Raw genomic sequence first — 17,319 nt, forward strand, 5'->3', positions numbered from 1 at the left:
AGAATGGAATTTCTATCAAGCTAAGTGTATAAAGATGGAGTCCATCTATATGAACACTGACTCTGTGGCAAGGGACTGTAGGTTGTTTCTCTTGCATAATACAGGCTCACCAGGAGGGTGGCAGTTCACAGTTTGAAGGAAAGAAGGGTTCTCATGAGTGACCTACAACAGAGCTGTAGTTGATCTGAATATGCTCTTCCATTCTGTCACCCCTTGCTTCTTAACCCTCTCCTTCAGCTGGGGACCCTGGTTTTGCTTCTTAAACAGAATAGTATCTTTTATTAGAAGTAAGAGACAAATGGCAGAGAAAGAAAGAATTTCTGAGAGAATTTCACTGAAGGCACTGGCAGTGTTTGGATCTTGCAAGATCAAAACAATTTGTACTGTCAGAGGTGAAACACTTTTGCTGTATACAACCAGAGAGTCCAAACTCTCTCCTCCCACAGCCCAGTTATGCCACGACCTGTCGTCGTGAGCCTGGCAGCACCTTGTAGGACTAACTATGCAGGGCAACCTTCAAAATCACTCGGGAACAAACGAAAGCCTATTGTGGACTGGATTTGGCCAGCAGGCAGCCAGGAAGGTTTCTGAGCGTTGACAAATGCTCAGAGGAAGGAAAACCCTCTCTCTCTCTCCCACTGTGTTCCCTGTACCTGCTGTCGCTGAGTTCAACTCTGCAGCTGGCTGGCTGTGTAGATGCACATGCTCTGAGCTGGGTCTGGCTGAAGCAACGTGATGAGAATGGACAGGGAGAGCTGGGCTCTTTCAGGGCTGACTCCCCACGAGGCAGCTGGCAGGATGGAAGGAATGCACCTGCATTATGAACATATTTTCAGCAACTGTGTCTGCTTAACCTAGTCTTTCAATGTCAACAGTGGGCTGTTTCACATCTGCACAGTGATTAATGCGCACCAAGGGCGAGTTACTTGCAAAAGACAAAATGGCACAAATTATTGATAGCAAAAAGACTGTGCTGCACGAATGGAGACAGAAAAAAAAGAGAGCAGGAAACAGAAGAAAACGGAGGGAGAAAGACTGCACAGCTGGAAAAGTGATTCTCAAATATCAGCCGCCAAAGAAGTACTATAATCAGAGTAAAAAAAAAAAACAAACAGGACTTTCCAATGGAAATCATGTTTAGGTCTTAGCTGTAGCGGACAGTAAGGTTAAAAGGACCATGTGCGATGCCAGGTGTAGTTACCTGTGAAAAGCATGGCAAAGGGCAGCGCCTCAAGCCCATCCGCGGGAGTTACGTTGCTCCTTGTGCTGTTCTGGCTTGTGGCCACTCTAAATACCGGCACTGGGGTACCCGCAGCTGGTTGTCTTGTCTTCTTTCAGTGGAGCAAATGATTATTGCTTGTCCCTGGGGTGCAGGGATTATTGACAGAAAATAGCCAGTGCTTCACAGTGAACTGAATGCGGTTTTATTTCTCATTAAAAATTAAAATGTACACTTTAAATGATGAAAGTATATTTTTAACACAGACAGTACAGTAAGGAGAGAGTACCCTCATCGTAAGTGTCTGGAAGTTCGTTATGCCTGCTCTTCCAGGATTACGTGACTCTGGATTAGAAGCTGTTCATGATGGAGCGATACTCTCTCTGATGTTCCACAAGTTTCAAAAACACTTCGTATTTCTTGTCATAGAATCTGTATGAGAAAGTTAATTTCCACAGAGCCTGAGATGTTACGATTTGCATCGCCTGTACCAAGCCTGTTTATTTCCTTCCCTCGGCATCCCAATTACAGCTCTGACTCGGCGCAGAGCCCCGCACGCTGCCGGAGCGCAGCCTCCCCCCGAACGAGTGACTTCCAAGTCCTAACCGCACCTTTCGCCGGCCCTCGAGCCAGCTTTGATTTTCAGGCCGCTTCTCCTCCGGACTCCCCCGCCGCGGGAGCGGGAGGGCACCGGGCCACGGCCGCTCCTGCCGCCCCCTCAAGGCTCCGCCAAGGTCGCCTCACGGCTTCCCGCGCTCCGGGCCGCCCTGGAATGGCGGACGCCGCTCCCTCCTCGCCGCCGCCAGGGGGGGCCGGCGCCCCGCCGCGGGCTCCGCGCCGCCCGCCTCAACCCCGGCCCGCCGGTGCCCGCCGCGGGATCACGCAGCTGGGTGGCGAAGCCGACGGGAAATGAACGCGAAGGTCCGAGAGACCCGGGAACCGCGGCGGCTTTGGAAATGCCGCCGAGGTTGCCGCGACCCCCGCCAAGGGAAGCCGCGGGCTCGGGGGGCCGACATCCCACCGACGGCCACCGACAGCCCCCTGCCAGGCCGCCCGGATAGCCCTTAAAAAATCGGGGTCTGAAATACTGCTGCATTCAAGCAGGGCTATGAAGAGAGAGACCTCAACTTTGTTTTCGGTCAATTCTCACCGAGGAACACCCGACAGCCAGGCTTACCTTTTATGCTGGTGGTTAGGCTGCACGACTCTCCCAATTTTCCCCATTTTCGCCATGGCCTCCTAGTAAAAGACAAACACAAACTGGAAAAGCCTGTTTTGATTTAAAATACTTTTTGACAAGAACAAGATGTTTCAAAACCAATTGGAACATTACTGATGTATTTTGTTTCGGCTGAACAGGCCAGATGGCTTGAAATATGTTCAATCCCATTATATAGTAGTCATGAGAACAAAGTACTGCAGACCCCTCAGTAAACCAAAATCTGTTCCTCTTTCTTACTGGGAGTCCGAGGCAGAACAGACTTATCTTTTATTATCTACACTTACCGGAGGAAATGTTAAACACTGCATCCCCGGCGGGGAGATTTCGCAAATGAAATGATACTGTACATGAGATTCCATTACCATATTCTTAAAGTATCAACTCCCTGCAGCAAGGGAGGACTCGAGTGTGCTCCAGAAGCTAAAGGTAACTTGCCAAGTTCTGTTACGGAGCCCACAGCTGCCCTCACATTCCAGTATAAAGGTGTAAGGGACACACTTGGATCCTACTCTGCTTTTGGCCAAACCAAAGTCAGACGAAGAGATCTCGCAGAATCCCCTGCAGAAGGAGTCTCTGGGACAGTCACGTGTGGAAGGGACGGGACCGAATGATTTGGTTCCTTCCCTGATGTCTATGAGATGCTGATTTTTTGTGGATTCTCCTGAGCAATCCCACTGGAATGAGACCCTAATCACCGATGTTAATAGAGGATCAAGCACCCAGGCAAGGGTGGAGGAGCAGGCAGGCACCAGCCATTTTCAGTGGAAGTTTTTCACAAGGAGCATTAAAGCAATAGCTTTCAGATGGAACAGTCGTAAACATAGAAGATCAGGATTCAAGAATCAGCGTCTGCCCTAATCTGTACCAGCGTTCATAGTTTCTAAGCAGGACTCTAAATCTGTTCTCATGTTAGTACCTAAAGCACAGCACTGGGAGAGTATCAGAGTGACCCCGGAGAACAGTCAGCCTGTGCTGCTGCCAGAAGCCATCTAGTCAGCTACTACGGCTAGATTTGTAAAAGGGTGGGATGATTTTATAGGCTGTAGTATCTGCTGTAGTAAAATCTTTGCTTTCCACTAATCCAGCATTTTACAGCCGAGGATCTCCTAGAAACTTACAACGTAGATGAGCAACGTAAGCACAGTTTCACCAGCCCAGGACAGGCAGGGAGGCTCTGAGGATAAGCAAGCTGACCGACAGACCTTACATCTTCTGGTTTCCCATTTCCCCTGCGTTAAAGAAATACGACCATGACCTAAATGCCAGGATGTACGTGGGCTGCCCGGGAAGCCAGCAGGTACTCTTTCTCCCATGCACAGCAGCGTTTGCTCAGCTAGGCACGAAGTGCCTGGGATGCCACCCGTGTGCCAGAGCAGCAGGCAGCCGCCAGCTCCGCCTGGCTGGCTGAACCTGCGGTATCACCTGGCACGTTCTGGGCGTGTTTGCTTCAGCCTTCAGCATCAACGAGTCCTTTTATACTGCCAGTCCAAATGTGCTACTAGAATGTGGAACACCTACTTTCTACGTTTGTCAACTTCGGGGGGTTAATACTGGTCGAAACTGTGGCTCTGCCAAAGTAAGAAGCACTGCCAGGGATGGTGCAGTCAGGATTTTACTCTGCTAGGGCTTCTGGTAAAACAGCAGGGGAGCATTTCTGTGCACTCCTATGCCTATACTCTTTCTTAGGTGCAGAAGTTGATTGTACTTTGATTCCCCAAGAAACACCCTTGAAATAACACTTCCAGCAAGATAGTGTGTTCTTTTCTCTGGGACATGTGAGCCTGCTGGCACAGAGACTCTACACACCAGCCAGATTAAAATACTGGCATGGAAAGGTTGATATCTTTCCCAGTAAGGGAAATGGGCATTTTATTCCCTGTTCTTTAACAGGTGATGCTAGCTCAAGCATTGTTCCTGTTTACAACAGTCTGTCTTTTAACTCCCTTACATGGCCAGCTGGATTTAGAGGCTACCTAAAAAAAAATGAATGACCACACAGATAGTAAAAGACAACTCCCTATGTTACAATCGATACTGGTTTTCCAGATAGTTTTGTGTCTTACAGAAAACGTAAGGCAAAGCCCCTCAAAGCACTCTCACTAATGCGATGAGTCACTTTACTTTCTGCTCTCTGCTTTACAACTCCTTTTGAATTGCCCTGGAGATACTGCACGAAAATAAACCCAAGGCATCTGAAGGTTCTAAACGTCTCAGACAAATCCACTTTTTTCCACAGGTGCAAAAAAAAATGAAAGGAAGGGCCAAACTTTGCCATTCACCCCCTCCACGCACACGCAGGGCCTGCCTGCTGCTGCCCCATTCTGGGCAGCATTAAGGGAACAGGATACAAACAGCACCGTTCCCAGGACATGTTCTGCTTCTGCCGTAAGTACTCCACACACTTACATTCTGCTTTACTCTGGGGCCTCTTACAACTTCCAGTGCTGAAAAATGCATTACTGCTTCTTCGGGAAATAAGCCAGCCTTTTGAGATAAACATATCTTCAGACAGGTTTTATTTTTATGCTGTTACTCATCTAACTACAGGTCTCCTCAGGCTGGTTCAAGAGAGAACAGACACCGGCGCCGACTCGGCCAGGCGCAGAAGGTGTGAGGACAGCCCGGCTCGGCATGGCTGTCCCGCCAGCCGCTGCAGCCCCAGCCCCTCTGACACCCTGCTGGGGTCCAACACCACCCGAGCACTTGCAACACTCCAGCTTTCAGACCAGCGGTGGTCTTCAAAGGGTGAAACCGAGTCTCCACGGGGCGTAGGAAAGCCTCCTACACTCTCTGTGAAGTGTCCTCAAACCTGAACCCCCCAGCACAGAGGCCCCATCCGCTGTCGGGCAGCCGGAGAGGGTGCCACTGCTCCCACGGGGCCAGGAGCTGGACAGGCTAGAGCGGTCCCTGAAGGAAAACTGGTCCCTCAAGACCTGATCTAAACTGGGGAACAGGGCCTGGCTGCTGCTTATCTTTTGCTGGTTCACCCACCTGTCCACCTTCAGCTAAGGAGGAAGATGCCAAAGCAGTCTTTCCAGTTTATCAGCTAAACTACTTTTGTATGTTTAAATCTACTGAAAATACATAGGTCTTTGAGAATCCACAGCATTAAGGTCTCACAGCAAGTACCACAGCAATGTGGAATAACACGTTAAAAAAATATGCAGCCAGCAATTTTCAACAACTCGCTTATTCTATGTTGCTCAAAATATCCAAAATTAATTCCCTCTCTTAATTTGCATTTCGGTTGTGTGTTTTTCTGTTTTTTAAAGTCAGTTTGGTCATTGTTAGTTTGAACAAAAACTTTACTCCCAGAGGAGAGTCTTTTCAACAATTTTCTGGGGACAAAGAGGAACAGAACATTGAAAATATGAATTTATAATGAAATCGGAAACAAAGGAACATTAGAATCGCATTACTGAATCAGATCAACCTTGTGCACTGTTCTGTCTCCAACAAAGCCTTAAATATAGCAAAGTGATAATACTGCTGTTCAGAAATAGTTTGTTTGAGGGTTGACATCCAAATCCATAACTCCAGTCACCAAGAATTTCACAATCTTAATTTGAATGACGCTCTATCTTCTTTGTTTGCCAGTCTAGACAGTACAATGAATACAGTGATTTAAACACAATGAATTCTCTCTTAAAACAAAATATTTTGTAAAATTGCTTTTTAATCATTTCTTTTCTCTCTTTCCATAAAGGCTATGCTATAAATAAACCCTGAAAGTTCGCATTTGATCATCATTTCTAAAGGCTGGGCAAGAGGCAAGTGAAGGGTTTACACAGAAAAAAAGAGAGGCACTGTGGAGCAGAAATAAAGGGATACATTCATGATTTCTAACCTTTTGTTAGAGTGTCAAAGCTGAGACAGATACAAGCCAGTAAACACTCTGCTTACCATGGAGAGAGTTAGTCAAACGAGGTTACCCTGCCCGGGACAGAAGGACAGGGAACACAAGCCCAGGGAACCAAATGCTCCAAGGCCACCAAGATTTGAGAACAAGGTGCCATTTTGCTGCTGGAAGGACAACCCAGCTGGGAAGGTCAGCAGTCATTCAAATTCATTCAGTACTGGTGGCTGAATTCTGGTCTTCAGCGTGCTCTGGGGCAGGGGGTAAGTTTAAGACACCAGGGTAGCCTCAGTACATCAGTAGGCAGTAGATCTCCCAGGGAAACCCTATTTGGAACCCAGGGAAATCCCCATCTCCTAGGGAAATCCTATTTTGATACAGCTTATAAAAGCTGGAAATGTCAACTGTTGTCCCTTCAATAATGGAAAGAAAAAGGTTTTTAACACTGTGTGGCAGCCGCAGCGCAGCAAATACTCTGTCATACCAGGAAAAGCATGTCAGCCTGGCATCAGGAGCTCACTGGAGGTGCTTACAAGGGCTAGCTTAGGCTGGGAGACCAGTCTTCTCTGATTTCCTACCCAATGGGCTCCTGCAAAGGCTATCTCAGGGCACGGAGCATGATCCTGCTCATCCCACAAGAGAAGCCCATCTTCCTTGGGACTACAGAGGGAGCCAAGGAAGATTAGCCCACTTGTGAATAGTCCCTAAAGTTTGATTTTCCGTAGTGACTCAAGGACTTATGTGGCTAAATATCACTGAAAATTAATGGGATGCAGGCCCTTAAAAGTACACATCAAATAAGGAATCAGATTTAGGGATGTCAGCCTTAGGTAAAGAAGTCAAGTTAACAAAATCCCATTGAAATTAATGAGCTGGGAACATCAGTCCCCTTAAGAATTTGGGCTTCTTCTTTATTTAGGTATTTTAAAAATTGTATCCAAAATTAAATGGATGAGGCATTCGAGCACAAATGCAATTTCCCAGCTGTGTTCTCCCCACTTACTCATTTTGATAATCCCAAGAAATGTCTGGACTTTTACCTAGCATAGCTATTAACTTCACAGTGAAAACAGCCACATATCATCTGAAGTTTTACTGTACAATTTCAGTGGCTGGAATCATTTGGCCTGCACATACAAAAGCATACAGCAAAGCTCACCAAACTGTGTGGGTATACCATGCTCCAGTTACAGCAACAGTGTGCCAGCTTCTTGGAGGAAGGATCCTTAGACAATATGAAAAGCAAGAGAGGTACTTCAAAGCCAATTAAGCAAGTTTTCTCTGCGAACACTGCTGGTTTATGGCTTGTCCAGTGACAGCCATGGTTCTGTTGCACCAAGAATGACTGGCCTACGAATGATGGGAAGGATGAAAAATAACTCTGCTGTAAACCAGTTTTGGATCATAACTTACAAGATAACTAATTCAGGAATCTCAGAACAAGCTGGAATGAGATGCGTGGCTTAGTTGTCTTCTTCCCAAGCTGAAGCTGTTAATTCACCTCATCTTAGTACTTATGCAGAAGGAGGAAATTATATTCATTTTTATTGTGCCAATACAAGCCAAGTGATCATTCTTACAGCCAAACATGGTGAGAAATTAGTACCAGCAAACGTGCTTCTTCACATATTCCTGAGAATGACACAAGCGTATGCATGGAAGGTCAGTCTCAATTTCTGAACCACACAGAGCTTTGAAACACGAATTTCACCTTCATTACCCTGAAAACGTTACCCAGACTCCCACTCAGCCCAGTCTCGACTCTCTGGTGTTTTTGTACAGCTCTACTGTCACAGATCCAGCATCAGAGGAAAAGAATTTAAAAGCTGCCCCATTCACAACAGACTGAAATGTAGGAACATTCTTCCCCACCAGATTTGTTCTGATTTGCAGAATTCAGCAGGTGTAAGTACCTTCAAACTAACAGACTGACCTTCTTCACACTTCTAAGTCCTCATAACAAATACAGTAAATAATGTTCTGCGTAGTAACTTTTACTGTTCTTCAACAGTGAAGAATCTCTCTCTCACTCATCTCTATTCCACACACATAAGCTGAGACTAACAGATGCTAACTAGCATCATTTTAAGAAGTTCAGTCACAGATATATTTGGATTTGAGGGGAATAAATAGATTGCTTGAAATGCTGATGTTCAAGAAATACTTTTAAACTTTTCTAAGAATTGTAAGCAAGGCTGCTATTTTCTTACAGGCTTTTATTTAGGGATTGCTTACTCAATAGCCTGGAGATGCAAAATTCATCTTATCTATGCTTACGGGAGTTACATGAATATATTTATGTAACACAGCCCTAGCAGAACATTACTTTTTAGTGGTATATGACTGCATGAAGAAAGCATGTGATGGACCATATACAATATTTTTCTAGTGGGTTTTTTCCCCCCTTAAATTTGTTTGAGTTATAGGGGCAGATCTTGGCAGCATGCACAAAGCCCAAAATCTGTAATTCAATTCTCTGTGGTATTCTGAATGGAGTGAGCCAAGTTTCAAAACACATTATGGATAAATATTAGAGCTGAGCAAAAATTTCACACCTAAGACCAAAGTGTGAAAATTTGGCTTTCATTCATTTAGTGAAAAGGTGGAAAATTTCACACAAGCTTGTATTTTCCTTTTGCTCTGTTCCAACATAGATTTCTGTGTTCGTATCAAACCTCAGAGAGAGAGAGTGTTTCTGTCTGTGTCTGTAAGTGAGACTACAGAGAAGGAGGGAGAAAAGGACAGAAGGATGGAGGTCCAGCGAGCAGGACACCAGCTCAGGACTTGAGTTCAAGTCTGTCTTCCAGGAAACGTCACTGACCTTTTGAATCTCACTATCCATACATTCAGTAACAGCACTGGCCCATCTTAAGAGGAATATTTTATGCATTTGTTTGCTGAAGACTGTTACAGTGGTGGAGGGGAATCAGGCACGTAGCTTAGAAGAAGCTCAGCATTATTCTACCCCTAAACCATCCAACTTCAGTTGACAGAGGCCAACTGGATGGATCCTCACTACCGAGACGAGGTAGTTTTCTGGTTCAAGCACTGTTCAGGATCCAGACAGTTTGGAACAGATTCCCCAAGTTACGTGGGACATGTAATTTAGTCTTTTAATTTTCAGTTACCTCTTTCTGAAATAGGCTGTGCCCATTGTTTTCCCCCAGGTTTGGTTTGGCTTGTACTCAGAGTTTGTAAACTCTAGGTTTGTTCCTAATTTTGTACTGTGGGTGGTACACAGAGCTCGTAGTCCTACTGCAGCCCTCCATGCCTCCTCAAAGTACATCCTCAAAGTACATATCACTCAACCTGTCCTGTACCGTAGAAGCATGGTTTTCACTACTTAGTATCCCAGACAAGAAAAAATGGAAAAGAGATCACGTAACAGTAGAGACAAGTGCAGGTAAAGTCACGGTACCACTTCTACCTCCAGAACACCTACTTTTACTCTGCTTCAGTGACTACACTGAGTGTCAGCCAGGCTGTGGCCACCGTAGCTCAGTGTAACACAGAGCTTGTGCTTCAGCCAGGCTGGCCAGCCGACAGACAAAGCCATAAGAGGAGCAGCAGTGGCAATGCAGCTGCTGTAAAGGGTGGCTTGTCATGCTAGAGATGATATTAATTACTTATTCCGCAGACCAAATTTAGAATGGGACGAGGGTCAGCTATGATTGCCACATCATCTATCAGCTGGAAACTATGTTTGGGTCTAAGCTCCAGCCACACTGCTACTAAATATAGGTTGGTTTGTTGTTGATTTGACTCTGCACTCCCCCGAGTTGCCTTTGACTATCAAATAATTAAGCAGTTTGCTTTGTGAGGGCTCCACTGCTGGCACCTCTTAGTGCCCAAAGCTGCTTGGATGCAAACTTGACAGCTTAGCAGGAGTTTCAGCTTACCCGGGCAATGGAAAGAGCCCAAGTGTTTAGCTCCCGTTTCAGTTTTGCAGATTGCTGGCACTGGGTGCCATGAATCAACAGTCTGTGGGCAACATCTAAGCAGTCTGCACCAGAGCTGGGCCACAGTTTAGCCGCACTTACCCTGACATGCGCTTGTATAGCTTAGTCATGAAGCGTACATCCACTTCACAAGGTCTGTGTGTGAAGATCCAAGATAGCTTTAACACGGCTAGCACAGACACTGATAAGGTGCAATCACAGTGGCACAGAGGTCTGCCCAGCCTGCCCACCTTCCACAGCCTGGGGCCCACTCCGCCTCCTCGCTGGTCCCACGCTGTGGGTGGCGATGCCACGATGCCACGGCTGGCAGCTTCCTCACCAAAGAGGAGGCTCCCTGACTACACCACCAACTGGCACGGACAGTATATTTCCCTCACCCCCTTCTGAGGTGGAATAAATTTGTTAACCAGACACAGCATCGCTGTTACAATAGACTAAGAAGGTTTGTCCATATAAACCACATGAAAATATATTGATTTAACCCCCCTTTTTAGGCTTGGAAACGTTACGCTGACAGGCAGCTGTGTTTAACAGAAAGCAAGAGAGCAGATTCCTACATCAGATCCCGATGCAGGGCACTGCACTACAGCTATAAGCTAAATCAGCCTTCTCCCTACTCATCGCTGCTGGTGATGGAGTAAACTAAGCCTGGGAGCACTGCTCCTCTGCACAGCCTGGAACAAGTTAATTTGCTTCTCTGGCTCCCTTCTCACCCTCTGCTTGCAGTATCCGTCCTAATGCTTTTAGCCTCAATTTTAGGTGGTAAAACCTTTGGGGCAGGCAGGGCAGGTGTGTGATTCCACGCTAACTTGCACAACAAAAGAAATGAGCTGGACAGAAAGCAGGAGTCATTTGGACAGGGGAAGGTAAAATAAGAGAAGCTGAAGAACAAGCATCCGCACAGGATATCCTGACACTCGGCTGTGTACTTGACACAATATTTAGTTGAACTGCGCCACTTCCTTTAAGGTGCAAAATTCAGATTTATTCAGCTGATTTCTTTTCACGTTCATGCCGAACATACAGCTTTCCTTGCGTTTAGTCATTGAGTTCAAACTTTTATTTGCCATCTGGCAATGGATTGGGGTTTACCGGGGGGAGGGGATAGGAAAGGGGTCTTTTTTTTCCTTTTTTTTTTTGCATCTGTATTTGCTTTATGAGCTATGGCTAAGGCATCATTTACACATGGGGAACTGGATCGGGTTCTCTCAATTCTTTCCATATGTTCACTTATGCTGTCAAAACATTTTTTCGATCTAATTAATCTGCACACGTCTCTCCATTCATTTCCCCACTCGGTGGGTTTTAGCATTTTGGGGGTATCTAGCTGGGATTTTGTCATAAAAACAACTTCTGCCTACATTTTGCTTTAGGGTTACTCCACCAAGAAAATGAAACTACTTGTAACGTTTCACTCCTCTCCATCTAATTATTCTTTCCCTGTTTCCAACACTGGCTGAGGAGACTTCCCTTTTCCCCTCATCTTTCAAATATATTCTTTGCCATGCTCCAGTGTCTACCTGAGGTTAATGAGGGAAATCCCTGCTGTGAGTTTTGATGTGGATTATTTTTTATCTAGTTAATCTGACGTGTGGTTTACTATAAAAAAACCTATACCTCAGAATTATGCTTACATTTTACCCAATCTGGACTGCATTTGGGAAATTACCCTGGACAGGGGCTCATAAAAAACAAGAGACCTTTAAAAAAAAAAAAGTCTTTCACTACTGTAAACCAGTAGAAGGTTGAGATGTTAAAACAGAGTAAAACTGCATTAAAATATGAAGAGAGCCTTTCTGGTAACCTTATAGACATCCTATCTCCAACCAAAAATTAAAATATCACTTAAAACTGGTATTTTATAGATATCCAACGTACAGTGGGCAGAGTAAAACCTAGAAGAAATGAGAAATCTATTAAGAGTTTAGAACTAGACTGCATAGCCATTTCTCCTTGTGAAGCACGGTACAGAGAAGATAGCTGTCTATGGCAGAGAGCATTTGGTTTCCTTGCAATGATTGCTACAGACAAGGAGTTAGCAAACTTTTCTAGCACACTGTTCCAGACAGTATTTTTCTTTCCCAAATTAGAGGCTACAAGTGACTAAACTGAGTGAGAGCTTAAGCAAGACACACTGATCAGCTGATGATATTGTCCCCTTTTGTTAAAAAATGGGGCACCCTCTCTTCTCTAGGTCTGCAACTCAGAGGCAGCCAGGGATGAGAAGCTACTGCTCTCTCTGCTCTTCTGAGATGAAAACTGTCCTTTAAGAACAGTGCTGTTCCTAAAAAGCACTTTAAATGCTGGATACATATTGCTACAAAATTTTAGAAAGCTCTTGATTCCTTAAAAACCTGCGAAGCCTGGTTTGATGGTGGTCTGATGGATGGAACAGCCAGTCTGTTGCCAAACGCGCTCTAACAGCAGCAAGGGAGAATCCCAACCTGAACTGTGGGATTCCTATGGACACAGAATTCAGAGAGATTTATATGAGGAAACTTGTTATAGTCACATCAGAATAGATGTTCTGCTCCCCTTGCTCCTAAAAAGTTTGGCTTGTATCTCTTGGAGACCATTGGGAAATGGTAAATACAGTTCTCTTTAGCATTAAAACTTTTCTGTAAGTGGGAACCTCTTTATACACACAACTGCTCCATGCATTGCAATTACATTTATTGCATGGAAAAACCTGTAGGCACCAACTTACACAAATTCATTGGGAAGAAACTATTCTTGTTGGTAAATGTCAAAAGTTACCCTCATCACTACTCTAGCTATCTGTCAGGCCTGACATTTTTCTATACAAAACCAAAACCAAGGGCTATTAATCCCCACCTGCCCCAGAGCCATAAAAGAGCTTTTGATTTCAGTAATATTACATAACCTCTTTTAACGAGCAGATCTAAACCTGCCACCCAGCATTGCCAGCAGGAATTTTTAAAGGTATCCGAGGCATCTTTTTCCTTAGGAGATCTTCTAAGAAAGCATTTGTATTCATTTGGCAAACAGAAAAAGAGCACATTTTATAATTGACTGTGCCCAAAACAATAGCTGGTTCTGTCTGAAAACACACCAGTTAGAATTAAAAGTGCAGTTAGCATGTGAGTGAGTCATCAAGTGGTAGCAGAGTTTGGCTGGCTCACAGCCCAAGATCAAATGTAGCACCATCCTGCCCCAGGGGTTATCTTTAAAGCTGAGATCTTGCAGAGAAGAGCACACTAGACACTCTCCACCTTCCCACCTCCAAATTTTGGCTAGGTGGGAGGGTTAGTGAGCTTGTTCATAGGCTGTCCTTTTTATCTCCAGGAAAGGCGAACAGCACCGAACCCCCCCAGAGGGTTGTTCTCACCTTACAACACCCAGCTGGTCACTATTCCTACTTTTACTTTGCTGTCCCATCCTATTTCCCATTTTTAAAGAAGCCCTCAGTCAGCTGCACCTTGTGGCTCCTATTTCCAAGGAAACCTTGCCCCTTCACTCACTTTAATGAGAAATTTCTAACCCAATGCTCCTGAAGCACTTATGGGGGAAAGCTCTTCCCAGCACAACTTCTGCGACTGTAAGGAGGGCAGTTGGATACCTTGGCTCCTGAATTTTAATCTTGGACAAGTCACGCAAGCCTTCTGCACCTCAGTTGCTCATATATTCCATAAGAATCAATAATGCCACTAGACTAGTATCAAACACTTAGGAGGGAAATCTAGCCAATGTGGGATACAACTAAAGAAAAAACACTTTGTGCTTCACGATTCAGCTGATCCTCAGAATTGAGCCAATTCCTGCTGCTGAGGATCTGTCCTTTTATTTAAAGACAGCAAGCCGAGAGAAGAGATGAATAGCAGAGACTCAAATGGCTCATGGAGCTTTTCACTTGTAGGTCACCAATCAGAACCTCAGCGAGGTCAGTGAGTGTTTGCGAGTTATCGTGGTATGCAAGCTTTTTATAGTGTCCTTTGCAAAGTGGATTTATTGGCTTCAAATTAATTTCTACTGTATGCAGTTTTCACAACATGAAACCCTCCATTGTTACAGCTCAGTCACTGTTAACCCTTCGCAAAGCTACACACGAAAATCTGCTACCACCACCTGAACAGCTTGCCTTTTAAAATCATACTTGAAGAAGCCTCCTAACTGTGAACTGAGCCTGGATGACCTCAAAGAGCCTTTCCTAGCCTTGAGTAGAGGCACAGCCATGAGAGGAAAGTTGTACTGCAGCTGCACATACTGTTCCTCACTCATGCATAAATTGGGAAACGCAGAGCCCAGCTCTGCAGGCTTGTTCTTTACTCCCCACAGTGACTCTGCAGCCCTCACTGGGGCTGCTCATGGAGGAAGATAAGTGTGTGTGCTGGCAGCATCACAGGACTATTCTTTGCAGAAAGTACTTTCTGAAAGAAAAAACAAAACAGAAGAAGCAAAAATGAACAACTATATCATTATCTAATGTGCTGAGATCTCGGCAGAGATCATTTCAAAGATCCATATTGTTTACAGCAGCTGATGAGTCTAACAAGTGCTGAAGCTCTGCTCTCGCTCAAAGTGCTAACATATTTACAGTTTTCAATCCTGTCCTTAGCGCTTATCTGTCATTTCAAGATGAATGCTCCTTTTGTACAGGCTAATTACTTGCACGAATACTCTACTAGCTCAAAATCCCAGATTTGTTTCGCTTTTCCATTAGCAGCAATTTTGTACTTTGGAAATTGCTTAATACAGCAAATCTAAAATAAAAGCCAGTTTTTGTTCAAAGGTATTTCTTTGGCTGTGACAAGTCTAGAAAGGGGGGAGGGAAATTAAATTACTTTTCTCCGATGAAAGTCTTAATTTTACTGTACAACTTTTCTAAGTGCACTTACCCGTTGTTCTGCGCTGGCTTGGTTATTGGTATTAGAATAATTTGTGAAGATCTATATAAAATCAAACCAGATCAATAGCAGATCCAACTATACTGCCTGATAAGAGCGGTTTTCTCATGCTCAACAATCTTTTCTCTCTATATATAATACATCAAAAATTTGGTAGGATCCCATCCTACCAACAGTAGGACCATGTGCAATTGAAAAGCTGTCAGTCATTTCATTTTTACAGGAACAGAAGGAATGCAGGCCATCTACAACTCAGTAACTTAATTAAAAAAAAATACAACCCAGGCATGCAAGAAAAAGGATACAGTTATAAAGAGGAGGTCTTATCCTGTTGAATGTTTTACATTACATTCATTGGGTTACTGACCTGTCACAAACCAGTTTCAGATGCAAATCAAAAAATGCTCAGCAATGCAAGATGCATCTGTTGTTTCTGCTAATCCTGATCCCACTGCAGTCAAAAAAGGATAACATCTGATTTTCAGAAGTCTCCAGCAAATGTCTTCAACTGCAACTTGAGCAAAAACAGCACCCAGTCTCTCTCAGTTACGTGTTAGATACAGCAATAGATGTCTAAAGCTACAAGCCTGTGAATGAAAATGCTGGTCTTGAATTAGCCTTTGTTGTTCCTAAGGAATTGCCAATACAAACCATGAGTTTCTGCTTTAAAGGATGTGGTCTCCCATTCCTGCCCAAATATTTTCTAAAAACAAGAATTGTCCACATGAAGTGCATTTCATTGTAAATGAACACAACGTTTAAAAGTCATGAATGCTGTAAATATGAAAAATTGATATAAACTTTAGAGTTGTATTCATGCCATACTGCATAGGCCATCTGTCATTACATACATAGTAATGAAAATTACCACACATAATAAACTCGTTGCAGTTCTAAAGTAAGACTTTGTTTTCCCATTCAGAAGTCAAAAGATGTTCCAATTATGTGCAACTGGGTTGTCAGTCTACAGGCCTTTTCATTCTTACTTATTTTAATCCACCAGAGCAACACCATTAGCATCATCACAGATTTTCTTGGCACTTTTCATTCTATCACCTTTAACATAACTATAACACCAGCCTCTGAGGTACTTAAACATCACTACATCTGCTTCACAAATCAGCTGGATGAGGAACAAAGTTAAACAACTTGCCCAAAGTCACAGACCGAGTCAGTGGCAAAGCTGGGAATAAAGCCCATGTACTCTGACTCTCAAGTTAGGTAACACACATTGTTTTCTCATTGCAAAATTCTGTTTTATTTATACCGAGGTAAACTCAGAAGAACTTGATACTACAGTAGCTTAGGTTAGGTTTGAACTAGTACTGCTGATGACAGTGTGTCACCCAATATATGCATTATCTCCCATTACCAGGCTGCTAATAAGAACTACATTGGCAAATACAGCTTTTTTTCTCTGTCACTAAGAAATACGACACTACATTTTACGTGGTATTTGTTTGATCCGTAAAGCCAGCCAATTCAGTTCTTATCTCAAGGACTTTAAACAAGCCTGCTGATTTGAGGTGACAAACATTTCTGGACATTTGTATCTGCTCATACTTGAGGAGTTACAATATGAACAGGGATGCTGATAAACAAAGAAAAGCCCTTCTTCCTTAACCATTACTGCTAACACTGCAGAAAAAAACCAGCATGAATGGGTGGAATATGTGCAAAAACCTCTCCAACCCTAAATCCTATTGCTATGTTGCAGATATAAGGTATTATTGATGCACAGTACGTTTTCCTGCTTTCTGAAGTCACAATCAAAAGAATGGCAAATGCCATCATTCGGAGAAATTGAGAAAGTTACAAAACATAGCAAAAAATGTGGATGGGAGGAAAATTAGGCAGGAAAGTTCAAAGGCAGCTAAATGAAATGCTCGTGTGAAACAGATCCTGTGTAATTAGCCACTAGGGGGAACAAGAGTCATGCTGCTTAATTAAGGTGCAGTCACTTTTAGCAGCGGGCCCAGAGGGTTATCCTTGCCCAGGGAAGCTGGCTGGGATGTTTGAACACTGGCCCTGTAAGCTTTGGAGTGGGACAAAGCTTTTCTGACCTTTGTCTGTGTTTCACTTTCCCCTTTCAGGTCTGTATAGGCCTTGGTAGAAGCAGTTAACAAGGCTTGAAGAATTCATACACCTTTCATATTTTCTAGCTGCAATTAGCTATTTCTGCACCTGAAGCACCTGAT

At 44.1% G+C, this 17,319-nt stretch overlaps 1 protein-coding gene across 19 annotated transcripts in view; it reads right to left on the reverse strand.

The window, feature by feature from the left end:
* Positions 1 to 1,408: 1,408 nt before the first annotated feature.
* The window catches only part of FGGY (FGGY carbohydrate kinase domain containing), a 326,148-nt gene continuing 310,237 nt past the window's right edge, over positions 1,409 to 17,319 (reverse strand). For 18 of the 19 annotated variants that reach the window (XR_011325680.1, XM_069788599.1, XM_069788598.1 and 15 more), the window contains 2 exons: positions 2,397 to 2,458; positions 1,409 to 1,651 (listed from right to left, as the gene is read on the reverse strand). Coding sequence is in view for 17 of the 19 variants with exons in the window: in XM_069788599.1 (XP_069644700.1) it covers positions 1,570 to 1,651; positions 2,397 to 2,458 (144 nt within the window). In the remaining 2 variants the exon portion in view is untranslated. Of the gene's footprint in view, positions 1,652 to 2,396; positions 2,459 to 17,319 lie in introns of those variants that run through there. The other variant, XR_011325679.1, reaches the window with a different exon arrangement.

The sequence above is a fragment of the Haliaeetus albicilla genome, chromosome 8, assembly GCF_947461875.1.
Source record: "Haliaeetus albicilla chromosome 8, bHalAlb1.1, whole genome shotgun sequence".
NCBI lineage: Eukaryota > Metazoa > Chordata > Aves > Accipitriformes > Accipitridae > Haliaeetus > Haliaeetus albicilla.